This window comes from Ochotona curzoniae, unplaced genomic scaffold (assembly GCF_017591425.1).
Source record: "Ochotona curzoniae isolate NIBS_2020 unplaced genomic scaffold, NIBS_Ocur_1.0 scaffold_1852, whole genome shotgun sequence".
NCBI lineage: Eukaryota > Metazoa > Chordata > Mammalia > Lagomorpha > Ochotonidae > Ochotona > Ochotona curzoniae.
This window is the reverse complement of record NW_024467087.1, coordinates 43,580,222-43,602,795: the sequence shown is the minus strand read 5'-3', so window position 1 is coordinate 43,602,795 and position 22,574 is coordinate 43,580,222. Positions and strand designations below refer to the sequence as shown.

The 22,574-nt window shown below is 35.7% G+C and overlaps 1 protein-coding gene across 6 annotated transcripts in view; it reads left to right on the top strand.

Moving 5' to 3' along the window:
- Positions 1–22,574, top strand: part of PCDH11X (protocadherin 11 X-linked) — a 606,423-nt gene that overhangs the window by 10,762 nt on the left and 573,087 nt on the right. For all 6 annotated transcript variants that reach the window (XM_040999471.1, XM_040999470.1, XM_040999467.1 and 3 more), the window contains exon 2: positions 19,259–21,754. In XM_040999471.1, coding sequence (XP_040855405.1) covers positions 19,259–21,754 — 2,496 coding nt within the window. The remainder of the gene's footprint in view (positions 1–19,258; positions 21,755–22,574) is intronic.

Below are 22,574 nucleotides of genomic sequence, written 5' to 3'. Positions count from 1 at the left end.
AGATATAATTTTTTAAAAGTTGCATCTATAACTCGTCAATTATTAATGAAACAATTAAACAGAAACAACCAGAGTATATAGACACATTATATTTCCTTACTGATTCCTTCTTTCACATTCTACTTCCCATTGCATCTTTTTCGTGGAGATCTGGTCTATCTTGAATGACAGTACTATCATTTCCTGTGTAACGTTATCAGGGTCAACTATTGCTTGCACTGATTGTTACTGCCCTCTTGTTCTATTTGAGCTAAATAACTCTCAGAATGAGTTCTCTCAGTTGGCAGAAGATTCGTTTGTGAAGAATCATCTGGCAAAGGACATGCTGTCATCAAATTCATATGGAGTGAATCATTTTCTGAGTTGACGTAGATCATAGTATTACTAAAGCTAAACAGGCAAGAAAAGGAGACATAATTGTGCTAAGAATTCTATTCCACTTTGACATAAGACCTCCATTTCTTTTGTCAGTATTCGAGGGTGTGAAGACTAGCTAATGTGCATTTCTACATACCCACTCAATAAAAGCAAAAGGGATTTGAAATTTTGGTGAAATTTTTGAACAGCTGAAGTTTTCAGAAGTTAAAAGTGTTATTGAATACCTTCTGTTCACATTTAATTCTACATAATTATTTGTAGGCTCTTTCCTAAGTATCTTTAAGAAAGGCTAGGGTATAGAATTGCTTGAGCACCTTTCCAGAAATAAGAATTACATTTTAATTGAATAATTGAGTGGTTTCTGTTGAATAAAGACTTTACCTGTGTTGACATTTTGTTCATAATGTCTGTATTTTCCTTCATTGTACTGATTCGAATATAATTGATACCACCAATGGGTGATCGAATTTGTATTTACTTTTCCCCATTGATCAGTGTTACCAAAACTGTTGTAATCACTAATATTCAAATGATTTCCGCATCATGTTTTGATTTTTCTTTATAGATTTCCGTGGACTTTTTTTCATTCAGATTTTTTGGATATTGTATTTTATTGTTTATGTATACCACCTATTTTTTTATGGTAATCTAAGTATCCAAATCTTATTATAGTAGAACTAATCACTTTTCTAAATATTATTTGAATTTGGTTAAAGATAATGTAAATGAATTGAAGCACTGAACTAAAAAAATGATACACATTTCTGTTTTTAAAGTCTGGTGTGAATATCACTATTGCTGATTTCTTAAATGACCTTATCCATCAGAAGAATCAATTAATTGAATTAGTAAACTCATTCTAAGTATGTCTATTTTGAAACATTCCTTTAACTTCTTAGAGATGTGTCAGTCCCTAACAAAAATAATTCAATTGGATTTAATTAAATATCTAGCTAATGGAGGTGATAGCCATTTCTGCAAACCTAAATACTTCTAGACATAATAAAATTCAATTTAATAAAAATGTGCTATTGAGTTCAGTAATCTTAATAATCTGAGTGTTTAAAAGTAGAATTTTACTTTAGAGTAAAAATGTTGTAGAATACAAACTGCTTATTAGGTCCCTTAACTTTGTGTGTGTGTGTGTATAATATATACACATACAGTGTGTTTTTTATACCTGTTCACAATATGACAAATCAAACTTGATATTGATCAGAGGAAAATATGCTTTTCAAAAGTTAAAAGTAATTGTGTACAAAATGTTTATACACAATTAATTAATACGTAAAATATTTATACATAACTGGAAGACCCAAAACATGTGGTTGTGATGGGGATTTAGAAATCTTTATTGGCTAGATTTTTAAAAAGATTTATTTATGGGCCCGGTGGCGTGGCCTAGTGGCTAGAGTCCTAGTCTTAAAAGCGCCACGATCCCATATGGACGCCGGTTCTAATCCCTACAGCTCCACTTCCCTTCCAGCTCCCTGCTTGTGGCCAGGGAAAGCAGTCAAGGACGGCCCAAAGCTTTGGGATCCTGCACCCACATGGGAGACCTGGAAGAAGTTCCTGGATCCTGGCTTTGGATCGGCAAGCATCGGCTGTTGGGCTCACTTGGGGAGTGAATCATTGGACGGAAGATCTTCCTCTCTGTCTCTCTTCCTCTCTGTATATCTGCCTTTCAATTTTTTTTTTAAGATTTATTTATTTCTCATGGAAAGACAGATTTACAAAGAAAAGGAGATATACAGAGAAAGATCTTACTCCTACTGGTTCACTCCCCAAGTGTCTGCAATGCCCAGAGTGAGCCTATTCAAAACCAGCAGCCAGGAGCTTCTTCCAGGTCTCCCATGCAGGTGAAGGGTCCTCAGGCTCTGGGCCGCCCTGTGTTGCTTTCCTTGATCACAAAGAAGGGAGCTGGATGGGAAGTGGAGCGCCCGGATACAAACCAGCCCCTGTATGGGATCCTAGAGGATTCAAGGCAAGGATTCATCCACTAAGCCATTATGTTGGGTCCTTTGACTTGAATTTTATCAGTATATGTTGGTACTGATACATGCAATGTAGGGACTTTGGAAAATTCCAAATTGGATTACGTGTTTATCAAAATCTCAGTGTAATCGACATCAGTGTAATGAGATTGCTCTTTTACTCATATTTTGGTGCATCTGTTCTACATTGAATATTTTTGGTAGTCTTTCATATACTTCAAACAGGTTTTTTTTTTTTTACAACTATTGGCTTCTCACTAATGTTTCAATAAGAGACAGAGACCATATATTTATAAATTTCCTTAAAACATTTAATTGTTTCTACGTGAAAGTAAGAATTACAGAGACAGAGACAAAGAGTGGAAGAGAGACAGAGACAGGAAGAGAAACAGAGATACAGTTTTCCCATCTGGTGGTTCACTGCCACAATGGCCGCAAAAGGCAGAGCTTAGCCAATCCAAAGTTAGCAGCCAGAAGCTTCTTTCAGGTCTCCCACATGGGTGCAGAGGCACTTTCCCATACCGTAAACACGGACTTAAATCTAAAGTGGAGAAATAAGGACTCAGGCTTGGGCCCATATTGGATGTTGATGCTGCAGACAGAGAATTACATTGCCACATCACAGCACTGGCTCGAGGTAACTACAATGTTAAATTACGTGTTCTCAGAAATATTACGTAAGAATTAGACTGGCTTTGACACATAATACATTAACACTGATTTTATTGTCAAAACATTCCCATATTGCCCATTTATCAACTTTAATCATAGTATCTTATCAATCTTACTAAATATGTAGGGGCTGTACTCATGGTTTGTAGTGTAATTTTGAGAATGTTTTATAAGTAATATTTTAAGATGTGACTTTTTAAATGTATATTTTCCTGTTATGATTAAATCTGCAATGATCTATATTATTCCCCTTAAAACAGGTAGCTGTGTATGGGTAGAAGATAGGCTCAGTTATTTATGAGACTACACTGATAAATTTTATTTACAATGTATCAACAAAGAGGAGACATAAACTCCCAAGAGGCTCCATTGAAAGAATTAAGCTAAAAATCCCCCCTGCCAATTTATAACTGTTGAAGCATTTATTTTATACCCCTCAGCAGTCAAAAAGTGTCACTTCTTTTGACATTTATGACAGCTCCTTTAGTGGAATACGAGAGAGACATTGTTGTAACAGATAAAGGATGAGCTAGATCAGTTTCTTAGATTACAAAATAGTGATGAATCTGTTGTCATGCTTTTTCCCCCCCAGTAATTTCCACTGGATGATCTATTGTTTTTCAGTATGATTTAAATGTATTCAGACATGCTGTGAGCTGTGAAAAATTTTTTGTATTATGTCATAAACATGTTGAGTCAGCTTTTATCACTATGTCACGAAGGGATGTGGAAAATTATGAAAATTACATCATAACTTATGAAAATTATATGTAAAATCAAGGTATTTAAACTACTTTGTTTTTCATATATTATTACAGAACAACTACATCCACCACTTTCATCAAAGAAATAATAATAGTAGATCTAACTTTACATAAATACAACATAGGAGGAATTGAGCATTTAAAAAAATTTTTTTTCTTAATTATTATTATCATTATATGATGCAGTACCAAAGCCCCTGGGATTTTCCTTATGACCTCCCCAATCCCCCATCTGCACTAAGCTCCCCTATATCATTACTATAGTATAGTTCTTAATACACAGTCCATCATTGTGGGCATGGACAATGACAGAGTCCAGAATCCTATTGTGAAGATATAGTAAACAGTTTCTTTGGGAGTCCATCTTTGCCTGGAAGTAGAGATGCATACTGCATTGTATCCTCACATCTGGATATGATAGTCTCCATTACACAGTTACTATACACCCTCTTAAATGAAAAGCCACAAAACATAATAAATGACAGGAAGAAATTAACAACACTCTGAAGTTAAATAACTTGCTACTGAATAGCTAATGTGTTACTGAATAAATGAAAAAGAAAATCAAGAACCTTCTTGAAGAAAATGATGCTACTATATGATCTATGAGTCATTGAAGAATTTAATCAGAAGAAAGTGGAAGAGATGAAACTAACAAAAAAAAATAAAAAAACACTAGATATAGTTTCTGCTGATTTTTGTTGGTGAAATGTGTCTCCTGTAGGAAACAAATAGATGGGTTTTGTTTTTTAGTCTAAGTCTACTAATCTATGATGTCTGATTGATGAGATTAAGCCATTTACTTTCAGGGTTAATATGTTTGGATGGTATTTTGATCTTGTCATTTTAGGAATGGGTTGTCCATTGATTTAGTGTTTTGTTGTCGTTTTATTGCAATGTTCTTCCCATTTGCCTTTTGTTTTGGTGGATGCTATTCCTCTTCTCTGTCAAGAGAACATCTTGAAGTAACCTTTGTAGGGCAGGTTTGGAAGAAGCAAATTCTTTTAACTTTTCTTTACTGTGGAAGAATTTTATTTCATTTTCAAAGACAAAAGAAAGCTTTGCTGGACATGTTATCCTAGGCCGACAATTTTTTTTTCTTTTAGAATCTGGAATCTGTCACTCCATTCTCTTATTGCCTGTAGAGTTTCCAGTGAGAGGTTTCCCGTGAGCTTGATTGGCATTCCTTCATGTCAGTCGATTTTTTTCATGTGCACATTTAAGGATCTTTTCCTTATGTTCAACTGAAGAGAGCTCGAAGATCATGTGTCTTGGTGAAGATCACTTTTGATCAAGCCTATTAGGAGTTCTATGACCCTACTGGATGTTGTTTCCCAATTCTTTCTCTAGATTAGGTAAAATTTCCTTTATTATTTCATTAAATACATTTGTAAACCCAGCTTCTCTTTCTGCACTTTCTGGTACTATCATAACTCTTATATTTGGCCTTTTGGCCTTTTAATAGTGTCTTTTTAGTGTGTGATCTGATCCTGATGCAGCTTTGCTTCGAGCTCTTTGTTTTCCCCTGGTGATAGGAAATGTCTTCCAATTGTGAGATTCTTTCTTCTGCCTCCTTCATTCTATTTTGGAGACTCTCCACTGTACTTTTAATTTGCTCCACTGTATTCTTCATTTCTGATATATCAGCTTTCATTTGATTCATTTCTAGTGTGACATATTCCTTAAATTCGTTGAATGCCTATGTTACGTGTTTCTCGTTCTCGATAAGAAGTTTTATAACAGGCGTTTTGAATTCTGTGCCCACCATTTTCTTCATGTCTTTCTCAGTTAACTGTGAGCTTGGGTAAGGGTTTTGCTCCTTTGCAGGGGAGTCTTCAGTAATATTCATTGTGTCTCTTTTACTCTTTTTTTTTTTTTTTTGGTCATTTTACTTCTGGTTATCAGATTCTTCTCCTTGGGCAGGTCTCTAAGCTGTGTCATCACAGGTCTACAGTTTGGTTTTACTTACTGCAGTTGGTACACAGCTTTTTATTTGCAGTCAGTTGTGCCACTCCCTCCAGCGAATTCCAGGTCTGGGTTCTTATATTAGATTTCCACCATGGTCTCCATAGTCCCAGTTCTGGCTCACCACTCTCCACCTCCTGTGATACCAGGCTGAGGCTGCATCATTGTCTGTACAACCTTTCTCCCACTCCTGGTTGGAGCAGGTACCAGGACTAGGGAGACACCAGGTGTCCTATATAGCTAGGTTGCTGTTGGTGCTGATCTTTCTGAAACCTGTTGGCCATTAGGTCTGAGGGCCACATGGACTATATGATGCCATAGTCAGTATTATTTTCCTGTGGGACCAGTGCAATCCACTTAGCTTGTGAGTTCTCATGAACTCAGCACATGCACAGTTCACTGTTGTTCCCTGCAATCCTAAAACCTGTGCCACACTGTAAGAAATGGTGCCTGATGTGCCACTACTAGAGTTCTTGGTCTACTGGCCATCAGGTATGAGGGTTACCCGGACCTATCTTGGGTGAAATCTGTAGGATGCCACATTGTTGTAGTTCACTGAGCCAGAAATGAGTTCACTCCCAGCTCTGCTCATGCGCAGTCCTGCCCCACAGCCCTTGGCTTCTTAAACAAAATGGTGCCTTATACAGCTCTAGGGGGCAGACTAGGCTGTGAAATCCACCCTGTTGCTGCACTGCCCATTTAGGACCTGCTGCTCTCTCTCTGCTCCTGGTCAAATCAAACAAGCCTGCAGGAGGAGCAGTTCTTTGGGTTCACTCCCTGAGTCCCCAATAGACTTCCCTTCCCACCTGGTTGCTGGTGGAGTTTATTATTATTATTTCCGCTTCAAGAATGTTTCTTATTCTCTCCATTTTTATTCTTCATGGTTTCTTCTAATTATTTGTAGAATCTTACATTTATAAATTCTTTTATACAAATTTCAGAATGAAATATGCATTTGGCTAAAATTTACTTTAGTATTTGCAAAGTAGCAATTCTTGTTGTGTTGACCCAGGGTATTTCTTAAGCTTGTTGTTATTGGCATTTGAGGCTAGAATTGAGTTTCTTGACAGGTAGGGTGGGAGCAATCCAGTGCATCATGAGAAGTTTGGCAGTAATCTTATTCTCAACCAAATAGATCCAGTAACTTACTTTCTCAATTGTGATAACTTAGATTATCTCCAGTGTTTATTAAGTATCTCATTGAGTGCAAGGTGTGTGTGTGTTTGCACGCACGTGTGGCAGATGCGGGTGCTTTTTGCCCATAGAGAACCATTGATGTAGATATTCCTTGCACTTTTTTGAGTGCTAAGAGAGGATTTTTTTTCCTTTTTAAAAAATAAAACAATTATTTATTTGAAATATATAGTGAGAGTGAAAAACAGAGATTGAGGGAATCTTCCATCTGATGGTTCACTCCCCACATGATTGTAACCACCAGATTTGAGCTAGGCTAAGCCAGGATCTAAGCGTCATCTCATGTGGATCCCAAGCAGCAAGCACTTGGGCCATCTCTCACTGCTCTCTCAGGCATTTTAGCAGGGATCTGGATCAAAGTGGAGCAGCTGAGACTTTAACATTTCCTGCTGCAGTGCACGTGCTATAACTTCACAAGGCAAGACTGATTGAATTTAAATCTTCTTTCCCACAAACTCCGAATGGAAAGCATGTTCACATAAGAAAGCGCTTCACCCGACTTTCGATCAGCTTAGCTCTGACCATTATGACCATTTGGGAAGTGAACCAGTGGATGGAAGACCTCTTTATCTCTGTCCTGTCCTTCTATCTAAATATGCCTTTCAAATTAAAATAAATATGTTTTTTTAAAAAAAGAAAGTGCTTCACAAATGTTTAAATTATAAATGCAATTTAAGCCACTTATATATTATTGACTCATGGGTTGCATAGTATTAGCACATACAACAAGTTCTTTCATGGGTAGACTTATGAAGTAACTGTATTTCAAAAGTTCAAAAATGTTTGGATGACTTTAAAGATAGAAGTTATTTTCTTTCTATGTAACTAAAAAAGGAGCACGATGCTAAATGATAGAACAGAGGCTTGGGGATGGTGTTCTAGTTCTCAGCTGAAATTTGTGCCTTTTTAATTTAACAAAAGTTTTCAATATTTATTCTATACTTTATTATATTTGGGAAACATTAACAACTAGTAACATCTTAATGTGTGTAATAAACCTAATGCATACGATGAATATTTATATTAGCTAATTATGAGTGTCCATTACTAAATCAATACCCAATTCATACTAAAAATGGAATGGAAAATTTATGTAAATGAGGAAATTTGTTGGTATATGTGTTGTGAATGATTTGTGCTCAGGTAGTTAGAGAAAGACATTGTACTCATTAGCAAAATCATTGTATTTCTAATTTGATTTCAGGATCACATAAACATTATTAATAATATTAAAGTAGTAAATTTTAAAAAGCAACCTTGTAATTGTTGCCATGGAAGAAAAATAAAAATTAACATCTTCTAGAATTAGGTAAATTAAAAATTAATTGAATATTCAGCATATAAATGAGGGATAAAGGGTAATATTCATGCATATTGTAACTGATAAGTGTATGTTATTAAAACACAAATTTATTAAGCTAACATTTTATTAATGAATTTTCAACAAAGATGTTATTCTTAGCTCTTGAATTTTACAGTGTTATTTATCTTGAGATTGTGGCACATAAAAAAAAAATGTGACCACACACCCACAACTATATATTTATCTGAAGTTCTGTCTTTATTTTCACATGGCTATATTTCAGTGAGTAAAACTGATTAATTTGGTTGATATTGTAACTGGCTGGCTTTGTAAACAGCTGATTAATTGGACATTTATGGAAGTTTTCGTTATTTGATTGATTTTCATTGTGCTGGATATTGCACCATGAAAAAAATCTTGCTTTTTTTCTTTCTAGGCATCATTTTAATTAGTTTTGGAGAAATTTCATGAGCATTACTATTCTCTGGGTGGAGGTGAGATAATATAGTGAATTGATATCCTGATTAAAGAGTGTTATTAATTGCACTTGCGGGAAAATAAATACTAATGATCTGAAAATATTGTCTCTTCCAATTCAAACTGATTCCAAACATAATAAATCACTCCTAAAATCAGTACCATGGGACATAGCATTTGCTGATAAGAAATATTTCCAGTAAGTTATAGCTCTTTAATCTATTGAGGAATTATTTTTAAAATATTCAGACATAATGCAGAATCTGAAATCATCTGAGAATGTGCACTACTTCCTTATAAAACATAACAAGAAAGTATTTGGGAGATGAATCCAGTTTCCCTTAAATTAAGGCAGGACCTGGATGAGGCTTGTTGAATTTCCTCAGATATATGAAGTCTTCAGACTGATGGAGGCACAGCTAGCTAGATAGACCCTGGATTATGAATATAACTGATTAAAAATTATCTTACTTGAAGCTTATATGCATGGCCTGGCTTTTGTCTGTCCCAAACTTTTCTCTCTTTGCTCCAGTTAGCCATGTTCCCAGAGGAATGCCGTAACTCTACCATACTCCCTACTCCTTAACTGGTATTGCCTCTAATAAAGAATATGTATTTCAGTTAAAACGCACATTTATAAAAAGACTGATCTGAGATTTCCAATCCTACTCTGGGAAAAAGATACTCTTTTGGTCCGTTTGAAACATGCAGCAGACAAACTTACAGCAATATCTTCCCCTTCAATGCTATCTTCTTAACCTCCACCCATCTGTGGATATCTCACATTATTTGTTGGCATCCATTGTATTTCTCAACATCCAGACTGCTGAAGAAACCTGGAACGCTCATATATCTTAACTATGTTCTGCAATAATCAACAAGATTATTAAACAAGATTTTTATCCATGAAAATATTAGTGACTTCCAGTTGCTGCCTTGGGCCTTGATTAGAATAAGCAATTTTTGGTTAGTCATTGACAATTTGAAACTCCAGTTTCTTTCAAAGATCAAAAGAATTATCTGTACTTAAAATTATTGCTTTTTCCCCAAGGAAACTGATCCAGGAGCACATATTTCATTGAGTAAACCTCTCTTAAGAAATATTTCCACCATCTTCGTTGTGTACTATTTACTCAATAGCCAGAAGCCCTGACGGACACAAGATGTGTCTTTTTTCTAGAGTACAGAGACTGAAACCCTGTTTTGGCAAAAAGGAGATTTGGGAGCTTTTGAGGATATTCAGAGCTAGAGAAGATGGTTTAAAACTTTTCACAATCCACAACATTGAACCAGTCCGAATTAGAAATACTGAAGATGCCCTGATATTTCACAGAAAAAAATGCTATGACAAAACCTTAGGCTGTCTAACAGTATTTAACACTTCTTGCAAGTTATCGTATGTTCTTTCTTTTCTTGAGGTATTCTCTGACACACTAGAAGCAGAAGCATCTTGAATTTTATCTTTCCATTATATAGAAGCAATCATTTAGGTTTCCAGAAGCATTTTTTAGTGAAATACAGTTGCTAAATAAATTTTGGTAGAATGTGATCTAATCATAAGTCCTACTGTAGTATAGTGCTACTTTACTTTTTTTAAATTGTTCAAGTAAAATATAAAGCAACACCAAATGCTTTGGGGCTGTTTTAGAAATTTTTTTTTTTTTTTGGAAACCTTGGTTTGGAGAAAATTTCAATAAATACTTTTATGACATGAACAATATATTATTAAAGACTGGTAAAATTAAGTTCCGTTTTTGAGAACTTGACATTTTAATTTACACATTGCAGTAATTTTATTTTACATATGCATTTCCTTTTTAAATTGACAAGAAAAGTAAACCTTTTTATGCTCCATGAATATTTTGAATGATATTTCTTGCATGTCATATTTTAGTAAGTAGTAGTCCCTTGGAAGTTCGATCAGTTTTGAAGGGGGTAGAGAATATACCATTTTATCAGTGGCTCAATGTTTTGGAATCAGGATATCCAAATTTTTTGTTTTTGTTTTTACTTTTAAGACAATAATGATTATCTGATGATTTTCTCATGCTAAAAGCATGAACCAAAAATCAGGAGATTTGGATTTCAAACATGGTTCTGCCATGGATTCTGATCCTGGATAAGTCAAGAATCTCACTGAGTTAAAGTACCCTTCTTGTAAAAGGAGAACTCAGGCTAGTGATATCCAGAGGCCATTTTGAGTAGTGTTCACGTACTTGATATACTACATTCTTGTTTCCTTATGAATTTTGTTCATCTAACTTGAGCACAGGGGAGCAGCTGCTAAAAAGAGTTAATTAGCAACAATTAGGAGTGACATTTCATTTGTTTTGCCTGTCTTTTCCATTAAAAGCAGTTAGTGATTAAATTCACATGCTTGGAAATATATTCCTTCGCGGAAAATATTTTCAAATAAAATACAACACATGAAAATCTGTGAGTCAACTCCAATTTGTATTTGAAGCATTTACATCGTATTAAATATTTTCTATGTAATAAGATCAGACTTTCAAGTGTTAGGAGTTGAAGGGAAAGAAATGAAATAAATGAGAAAGAGAATATTGAATCATTAAATACGCCAGAAAAAATTGATTCCTTTCCTCTTAGGACTTTTTTAGAATTAATCTAGTTATTTTTGTTTCTTTGCTATATCTCAATATTGCATGTTCAGTTGCTTATTTAAGATTTTTATTTTTTTAAATGTCAAAATCTGGATTTTCAAAATTTGGAGAGGGTAGATTGAAATAGAAAATTGATGAATAAGTTTGTCTCACTTATTTAAGGATTTTTAAAATTATATATTTGGGAGGCTCTTTGCACAGATGCATGTATTGTGAAAGAGGGAGAGACAGAGAATATTTTTTTATCTGGTTGTGTACTCCCCAGAAGTCAACAAAGGCTGGGTCTTGCCCAGGCTTAAGCCAGGAATCTTGAACTCCATCAGTGTCTCTCATATGGTTGGCAGGCCCAAGTACTTGGGTCAGCTTTCACTGCTTTTGGAGATATATTAGCTGGGAGCTGGAACAAAAGTGGACCAGTGGGCGGTTGAATCTGCACTTGTATGGGATGCTGGTGGCTCAGGCAGTTGCTTAACTTGATGGTCCAGAATTTTGCCGTTTATCTCATTTATTAATCTGTGCTCATGACTCTAACAATCCAGATAGTGCCAAATAAATGTCCTTTGCTCCAGCTCATAAAATCGTGGATTTCAGCACTTTGAGATAATTTAATCAAATGACACATATTTCAGATAATATAAGCAAATGTCCTAATTGTTCTTCCAGATGGAGAAAACAAAGTAATCGCAGTGACAAATAGCCATAATAAAAGAATATAGGGACAGGTGTCCTGGCATATTGGGTAAAGTCCCTGCTTACCATGCTCAAATTCCATATGGAGTACCTGGTTGGAATATAGGGTACTTTCCCATTCCAATTCCAATCTAGTTCTCTGCTAATACACACTCCAGAAGAGAGCTGCTAATGGCCCATGTACTTGGGTTCCTTTGGTACATGTAGGAGACCAGGATGGAGTTCCTACTTCTTATGATAGTACTGATTTGTTCCATCTGTTTGAAGCATTTGGGGAGTAATTATTGGGGGAAAAATTATTCTCTCTCTCTCTCTCTCTCTCCTCTGGTTTCCCATAGAAGAATATGAAGAAATAAGCATTTTAGAAGGAAACAATAGTTATAGCATGTATTTTATAAATTCTGATGTAAAGGACGAGTACACATTGAGACAGTACAAAAAGTGAGGAATTTCAGGAAACCTTGAGTTCTTTTGTCAAAAGGGAAAAACTGCTGATGTTGAAATCTGGAAAAAAATTCAGGGAAAGAAAACCCATGGGAGGAATTCCTTTTTAGGGAGTAACAGTAAAAGCAAAGAAGAGCTATATCCAACCCATCGCATTGTTTTACTTAGTAGATTTCCCTGGATAAAATATTCAACATGCATGATATCTTAAATCCCATTTGTGGCTTCACCAAAAATTAATGCTACCACTTTGACATTGCAATGTAAATTCTTCTTCTTCTTTTTTTCAAATAAAGTTGCTGTTTTCTTGCACATCACTGCTTTCTCATATATTAGGTTACTTAGAAGAGAAAGACTTTGTGTGACTTCAGAAGTATTGGTAGACACTCATGTGTGACTAATGTCTGAGGTCATTTTTTTGTGATCTATTCTTATAGTATTTCCCTTGACAGCACTGCTGATGATTCCTGAAAGAAATGTTCTCAAAATAGAACAAGTAATCTGAATTGTACCTGGAAATTGAATATATAATCAACAGTTTCTATTCTTTCCAGCAGTTTTGGACAGTCATTGACAGATTAAGGCATTGTGCCAGAAGGAAAGGAGATTTACTACAGTATCTTATTATATTTGATCAATATTATTATTTTTTCCTATTAGTTTTCTAAAATGGCTATATTGGGTATAGGCTTCAGCTTAGAGGTTTAGATATCCGTACACCACTATTCAAGCATTTGGATCTGCGGATTCATTATCTAGCTTTGACTCTTTATTCCAACTTCCCACTAACCCAGACTTTGGGTGGCAGCAGTCATGGTTCAAGTTGTTAGGTTTGTACCATTCACATGGTAAACTAGATTGAAATCCCGGCTCCTAACTGCTTCTTGGACCAGTTGCAGCTGTTGCACCTTTTTGCGGAGTGAAGCAGAAGATGGTAGCTTCTTTTCTACGTCTCTCCACCTCTCAATCTATGGTAGTTAGATAAATAAATAAAATAACCATAATCATTATTTCACCCTTTTGAAATAATCCTCCTCCATTTTTGTCTCTCAGTTATATCAGTAAAAAAAAAAAAAAGATTACAAAGTGTTTAAATAGGGTTTGTTCTTAATAAATCAAGCATTGGTGAAAGTTCAGAAATAAATTTCTATTATTGCCACTAGCATTCCTCAATCTACCAAGCAAACAGCTTTTATTTAATCAGTTTTAGAATCCAATCTCTTTGGAACTATTTTTAGCACTTACTGGCACTGTATGCACTTTCTGGGCAACTGTAGCAGATTTATAGCTTTGAAAGTGCCGTGTTATTTATTACCTTCCAATAGGCAATGAAGTGGTATCTTACACATGCATATGTCAGAAATGTTAAAGTTTACTACAGTGGTTCAGTTAATTCTTTCCCAGAACAACACATAGAAATGTAACTTTTCATTTGACATTGACTATCCATTATTTAATTTTTTTTTTGAAGCAAAGGAAGTACTTCTCTCGGGAGTTTGATACCTAACATTAACTTTCTTTTCTTTGATTTAAAAAAAAAAACTTCATGCAAAGAGTGAAAGTTTTAACATCTTGCTGATAGCAGTGTTTTTTTTTTTTTGCTGGATTTGCTACTCAAAGCCTTTTTTCAATTTAGGAATATCACTGACAAATGAAACAAAGTCACTTACATTACATGATGTTATTAGAAATTCCATACATTTTTCCTAACCTGAATCTGAACTTGTAATTTTGTTTATTTGACGTGTGCCATTTCAGTCACCAGAATCGAAAATCAGCATACTTTGTGTAAATAATTTGTGCATCAACTCTTGCAGTAGGCTGTTCTCTTCTCTGAGTTTTTGTATTTTTTTGACTGAGCATATGCTTATCACACAGAAGTAGGATTTTCGTTTTTATAAGCATTGTGCTGACCACATAGCACACAAAGTATGTGATAATTTCTTCTGAAAATAAAGGTTTACAACTAGATAATAACATTTTACTAGGTATTGACACTTTTGCTTTTATTACATCCTTGGCGATTCAGCTTTTATTACTCCCTTCACGGAAAAACATAGTTGTTTGAGAAAATAATTCTGAAATTGTTCTTCAGGCAGCTTTATTTAAGGAAAAGAAAAGAACTCCTTAATAAACTGTTGTAGAGTATTTCTCTGCTGATGTAGACTAAGAATTAAAAAAAAACAAGTATAAGCTGCTCACTTTTGTCTTAAAATAGCATCTATCCTTTTAATTTTCACATTTATTAATCTAAGTAATGATTACTGAATATATTCATATACAAGGAATGCTCAAAATGGTTCTGGAATAGATTTTATGAAAAAAAATGTGCATTAATTTTGCAGGTTTTTTTTTTTCCATCAGCATGAACTTGTCTTTTCATTTTATTTCCCTTGCACTTTTTGATATGTTTTCATATACCATGTGCTTTCGCCTTCAGTTCGAGTTACATATGCAGGTGCTAGCTGATGCTCTCATGAAAGGATAAACCATGTTTGAGCAGAGAGCAAAAGATTTCTTCAACTAGGTAACACCTGTATTTTAAGAAGTAAATAATAATTCAAGTATGTTTGAAATTCAGGAAACTGCAGGTCAATTATCTTAAACGTAGTACTTCTTTTTGTGTTTAGGATACTTCTGTGCTACACTTAAACAGTTAATAAATTAAGTAGCCATTCTACTTACCTTTTTTCTGCCCTCATACCATCTTGATGTTATGCTTAAACATAAGTCACAGGGCTTACATTTTTTTTCCATTGTTAGAGAGGATGTAAGTGTCAATTGAACTAATTGCCATGAAGTAGAACTAATGTTGGAACCATATCTTAGTTGTTCTTTATTCCTGAAGGAGATGAGACAGAAAACAGCCCTGGAATACTCATTCAAAAATGGTGGTAGGGCCCAGCGTGGTAGCCTAGTGGCTAATGTCCTTGCCCTGCATACACCAGGATCCCATTTGACCGCTGGTTTGCGTCCTGGTTGCCCCACTTTTCATCCAGCTCCCTGCTTGTGGCCTAGGAAAGCAAGCAGTCAAGGATGACCCAAAGCCTTGGGACCTTGAAAAACCAGGAGGAGGCTCCGGGCTCCTGGTTTCAGATCGTGCAGCTTCAGCCATTGCAGCTACGTGGGGAGTGAACCAGGAGCTGGAAGATCTTCCTCTCTGTCCCTCTCCTCTCTGTATATCTGACTTTGCCATAAAAATAAATACATCTTTAAAAAAGTAATGGTAAAATCCTACTGAAACTGCACTGCCACATCAAATTTAGAGATTGTGGTAGACTGCTGTTAAAAATGATTTGTGCGTTACGTGTAGGCATTTCTGGTTTAGGCTCACTGGACAATAGGATTTTATGTGCATAAACCAGTAAATCATTTATAGAGCCTAAATATCTGGAAAGGGGGACATTATACATATAATCACCTGATTAAAATAGGTACTTTTGTGTAAGGGTAACTACATACAATACAGTCCGATAGAGCTTTTTGCAGTTTCGGGAATGTTCTGTGCTTTTGCTGTGTAATACAATAGTCACACAGATGGTTATCGGGAATTTAAATGATACTAGTATAATTGAGGACGGACCAGAACAGTTTATCTAACTTTAGTTCATTAAGATTTACATTGAAATCCTCCCTTGCAGTCACTACCATATTGATTAGTATAGTCATGGAAAACAATAGAGCAGCACGGACATTTTCCTTTAGCTTGTATGTGTATGTCATTATCACCTTGAGAATTAGGAAGTACGTCTTTGGGCGTGGGTATTTGCGCTGGTGGTTATTAAGCCAGTTAGATTAGATGCTAGTTTAGATTCTCTCACTGCCACATGGAAACATTTGGGTTTGATTCCTCGTGCTACCTTCTGACTCTCTTGTTCTGCTGTGGCAGAGCTTGGGAAATCATGCATGACAGCTTGGGTGATTGAGATCCTGCCAGCCAGGAAGACACCTGCCCAAGGCATTCATTATAAGTGTTTAGGAAGTGAACAGGCAGTTCCGAGTTACTCTCTTCTTTCTCTCTTCTTCTCTCCATTGGTTCTCAAACAAATAAAAAAGAACAGTCTATCTTCTAAGACTGTTTCATGTTTTACATGCAGCGATTAAGAGACAGTATAGCAAAACAAAAAAAAAAGAGAGAGATACAGTATGTCTTTGTCTCTTTAATATTTCAGTTGTTATAACCTACCCTTGATTTGATTGGGAAAGTAAAAATCATCTCAAAATTCAGGTAAACATGTGAGATTAAATTCTAAATAGGTAAACAAGAGACATGCACACCTAAAAAACATGAAATTAAAGTTAAACTCACATATTGTTTGCCTTCCTCATGAAGTATTTTCCATATGTGCTTTCCACATGTACATAGTTGGGTAGTTGTGTCTGAAAATCAAGAACCACAGAACATTTGAATTTTTCTTTTAAACAGTATTAAGACAAGGGCACTGGCAAAATGGTTGTAGAAAATTTAAATTAAAAGCTGTTTGTTTTGATTAAAAAAATTTTAAATCCATGCCTGATTGCTTTCATAAAATATGCACAGAGCTGAACTTTTTGTAATCCCCTTTTTAATCTTGTGCAATATCCTAGTACTTTCTTTTATTTTCTTGTGATTTGCTACGGGGCATTTGTGCACATCTTTGGATATTTTTTATTCTGAGATTCACTTGCATATTTCTTCAGGTGCAGTGCTGTAATATACCTTGGGGAAGGAATTATATGTGGGTTATGAATTGTAAGATGATATTTCAGAGATATTAATTAAAACCTTGATTTTTATACCAATTTGCCTTTTTTTCAAAATTTGATACGAATTAGCCATAGTATACGGGGTTGTGCTGTTCATAACTCATGCAATTAAAGCAAGAATTCTGTTCATATTTTGTTCATGTGATCAAGTAAACCATCTTTTTTTTCTAAAAGATACAGCAAAGCAAATCTTATATGTATTTGCTGTGTGATAGTGGCAGAGTGAAAATATATTATTTTTACTGCATATTTTAACAAAAAGAGAATTTTGTTACAGAAATATTTAACTCAGGTAACTACAGTGTTTAGTATTGTCATTTGATTGAAAGAAGTTTCATAATTAGTGAAAATTTTGTTTTTGAAATGACATCCCAAAGACTTTTAGGAAGTTTCAAATCTAGAGTGTGTTTGTTATGAGTGGGGAAATAGCTTCTATATTGTAACTCATAAAAATGTATGGTGTCCAATCTTTGCATGCCGATATTGAGTGTTTCATATGATAAGAACATTGTTCTTAACTGGAGATATATGATCGTGAGTAAACACATTTTACTAACAAAATGGAAATTAAGTACTAGCCAAGGTGAGAGAAAATCAATACCAATCTAAGTATTTAATTATGGCATTGCTACTATCATAGTTTTATGAATTAAGTGGGCAATTGCATTTTTAATATGAACTATACAGGGAAAACCTCACTTGAGGTTAAACTAAGCAGATAGTATCATGTATGAGGCAGTTCAGAAAGTTTATGGAAAATATAATATGCATTTCCAGGAACTCTTTGAAATCCCCTCATATGCATATATGAATGAATAAAGACATGTGTATTTAAAGATCACTCAAATAATAGGAATATTAAGCTCATCTTCAGATCTTCATTTCACACCCTCCACTGTCAAATTTCTGTCAAAATGCTGCAAGTACCAGTGAACAAGTGCCCCTCAAAACAACTCAATACCATTCCTCAATCAGCTGACATATTCACTATTTGTCTGTCTAGGAATCTTTTGATTCTAGTTCTGATTAGAAAAATGTTTGTTAAACATCCCAACACTATGACCTAAGGGGCATAGAGAAAAAATGGATATTGTCCCAATTTATCTTTGCCTATTTTTCTTTCATTATATGCCCATTATCATGGCTTATAAAAAAAGAATGAGGGATTAATAACACTATTGTTAATTCACTCCACAGAACTTTTCTTTTTTATCATATGTTCCTAAAGGAAAAATTAGGGATTCTTTGTACTCATAAGCTATATAAATTTGCAACAAGAGATTCTTTTATTTCCTCCATCTGCCAAAGGTTTTCACTGTATTTATTAAATGTTTTAAATGTTGTTCTCTTGGATGACTGTTCTATACTTTATAGTTATATTCAGTGGCTAAAAAGCTGTATTAAACAAGTGAAATCTATAGTAAAATATATTTTAATTAACTGACAGTAATCATAGGTAATTCACCTGTAGCTTCAATTTTATGTAAAAATTAAAGGTATTTTTTTAAAAAATGTGTTTATTTGAAAGGCAGAGTTACACAGAAATACAGAACAAGACACAAATGACTGTAATTAGCAGAGGTAAGCTCTTATGATGCCAGGAGTTGGCTTTACCCACTATGCCACAGTGACAGTCCTGTAATAATGCTTTAGAAAGTTCTGTAGACTACATGCTTTGAAAACTTTAATGGCTTCAAAAATGTTAAATTAATTATCATGAACTATAACCACACCACCTGTTCACAAGCAGCTAGCACAACTCTTATTTTTCAGATATCTGAGGAAATTAAATAGTTTGCTTGTTATTACAATATTACTGATATGTAGAACTGAGATTTAGATCATGGGTCTTCTGGCACCTGTAACTGAACTGATTTTACTATGCAATGTGTTCAAGGAATTGAAAGTTGTTCTCATTACACAGCTAACATGGGCAAATCATTTAATGGTGCATATTTATAATAACCTACTGATTTTCATTAAAATTAGATTTCATGCCTTATTTTTCAGGGTCAAAATATTTTTGGGCTTGATGTCATTGAAACACCGGAAGGAGACAAGATGCCACAACTGATTGTTCAAAAGGAGCTAGATAGGGAAGAGAAAGATACCTATGTGATGAAAGTAAAGGTTGAAGATGGTGGCTTCCCTCAAAGATCCAGTACTGCCATCTTGCAAGTAAGTGTTGCTGATACAAATGACAACCGCCCAGTCTTTAAGGAGAATGAGATTGAAGTCAGTATACCTGAAAACGCGCCAGTGGGCACTTCAGTGACACAGCTCCATGCTACAGATGCTGACATAGGGGAAAATGCCAAGATTCATTTCTATTTCAGCAATCTAGTCTCCAACATTGCCAAAAGACTGTTTCACCTCAACACCACCACTGGGCTTATCACAGTCAAAGAACCACTGGATAGGGAAGAGGCACCAAGCCACAAGTTACTGGTTTTGGCAACCGATGGTGGATCCATGCCTGCGAGAGCCATGGTGCTGGTAAATGTTACAGATATCAATGATAACGTCCCATCCATTGATATAAGGTACATCATCAATCCAACCAATGGCACCGTGGTTCTTTCAGAAAATGCCCCACTCAACACCAAAGTTGCTCTCATAACTGTGACTGATAAGGATGCTGACCATAACGGTAGGGTGACGTGCTTCACGGATCATGAAGTCCCTTTCCGTTTAAGACCAGTATTTAGTAATCAATTCCTACTGGAGACAGCTGCGTATCTCGACTATGAGTCCACCAGAGAATATGCCATTAAATTGCTGGCTGCAGATGCTGGCAAGCCTCCTTTGAATCAGTCGTCCATGCTCCTCATCAAAGTGAAAGATGAAAATGACAATGCTCCCGTTTTCACGCAGCCTTTCATAAGTATTTCCGTTCCTGAGAATAACTCTCCTGGCACTCAGCTGACAAAAATAAGCGCCACGGATGCAGACAGTGGGCAGAATGCTGAGATCAGTTACCTGCTGGGTATTGATGCTCCATCCGAATTCAATCTGGATCATCGTACAGGCATTCTGACTGCAGTGAAGAAACTAGACAGAGAAAAACAGGAAAAATATTACTTCACAGTTCTGGCAAAAGATAATGGAATACCATCCTTAATAACTAATGCCACCGTCTTAGTGACTGTTCTTGATCAGAATGACAACAGCCCAATTTTCACCCACAATGAGTACAACTTCTATGTCCCAGAAAACCTTCCAAGACATGGCACAGTGGGACTCATCACAGTAACAGATCCTGACTATGGAGAGAATTCTGCAGTCACTCTCTCCATTGTCGAAGTGAACGACGAGTTTACCATCGATCCACAGACTGGTGTCATCCGACCAAATATTTCATTTGACCGAGAAAAACAAGAATCTTACACTTTTTATGTTAAGGCTGAGGATGGTGGTAGAGTATCGCGCTCTTCAACTGCCAAAGTAACCATTAATGTGGTTGATGTCAATGACAATAAACCTGTTTTTGTTGTTCCTCCTTCCAACTACTCCTATGAACTGGTTCTACCATCCACTAGTCCAGGCACAGTGGTCTTCCAGGTAGTTGCCATTGACAATGATACTGGCATGAACGCAGAAATCCGTTACAGCATTGTAGGGGGGAATGCAAATGGTCTTTTTATGATTGAGCAAATATCAGGAAACATCACACTGAAGGAGAAATGTATTGTTGCAGACCTCGGTTTGCACAGATTGGTAGTAAAAGCTAAGGACTTAGGACAACCTGATTCCCTCTTCAATGTTGTCATTGTCAATCTCTTCGTCAATGAGTCAGTGACCAATGCTACACTGATTAATGAATTAGTGCACAAAAGCATTGAAACTCCAGTGACACAAAATGTTGAGACAACTGATGCATCCTCACCAACCAGTGACTATGTCAAGATCATGGTTGCCATTGTTGCCGGCACCATAACTGTCGTCCTAGTGATTTTCATCACTGCTGTTGTGAGATGTCGCCAATCACCACATCTTAAGGCTGCTCAGAAAAACAAACAGAATTCCGAATGGGTTACTCCAAACCCAGAAAACAGACAGATGATAATGATGAAGAAAAAGAAGAAGAAGAAGAAGAAAAATGCCCCTAAGAACTTGCTTCTTAACTTTGTCACTATTGAAGAAGCAAAGGCGGACGATGCCGATAATGATGGAAACAGTGTCACACTTGACCTTCCTATTGAGCTGGAGGAGCAAACCATGGGCAAGTACAACTGGGGCACAACACCTACTACATTCAAGCCTGATAGTCCTGATCTGGCCCGACACTACAAGTCTGCCTCTCCACAGCCAGCTTTTCAGATCCAGCCTGAAACTCCCCTGAATTCTAAGCATCACATCATTCAGGAACTGCCTCTTGATAACACCTTCGTGGCCTGCGATTCCATCTCCAAGTGTTCCTCCAGCAGTTCTGATCCCTACAGTGTGTCTGAATGCAGCTATCCAGTGACGACCTTCAAAGCCCCTGTGTCTGTGCACGTCCGACCGGTAGGTAGTATGTTTTATAATGTAACTTTCTAACTTCATTTTATTTTTTAAAATATTTTTTTTTCAGTTGAGTTGAGACTTAACAAAGTCTAATGACTTCAAGGGAGGATCAAAATGAACATAATCTGCAAAAACCTTATAGATACAGAGATTCATTTCAGTTCCGTAGACAATCCGAACAAAGTGATTAATAATTATAGAAAATTGGGTGCACAATTATGCTTATAATAGAGGTAATTTTGTCTGTAGATGGCAGTGTGGCCCTTCTTGCTGGAGAATATATTGGAAGAACTCCAAAATAAGGGTCACAGCACTGTTCTCTGTACCATTGTGTGCATAAGGGTCATAATAGCTTTGGCGAGTTCCATAGGGGACATTTTTGAAATTGACAAGCAATTCTTGATACTAATTGGAATTGAGATTCTTACTATTACTTGGGAAAACTTAGGGCTCATCAAGGAACCCAAATGGCACCAAAATGTCTTCTCAAATCCTGTCTCAGAACTTAAAAAAAAAAAAAGGAGTATCATTTTTATATTAGGAACTGAAAATTATTCTTATTCATAAAATATGGTTTCATAGAATATAATAAAAAATTAGATTAGATAAATGAAAATATGATCACTCTGACCTTTAAGAGAGGGGATGACATATACATGGGATCCCTATATTAGATGCCTGGGCCCATTTAAATACTTTCATATTTATATAAAAATTCAGAGCCCTTCGGGAGGCGTGTTTTAAAGACAGTGACTTTTGGAAAAGGAACTATGTTTGCTTTCTCTAAATATGATGAAGGAAAACATGGCCATATTAAGAC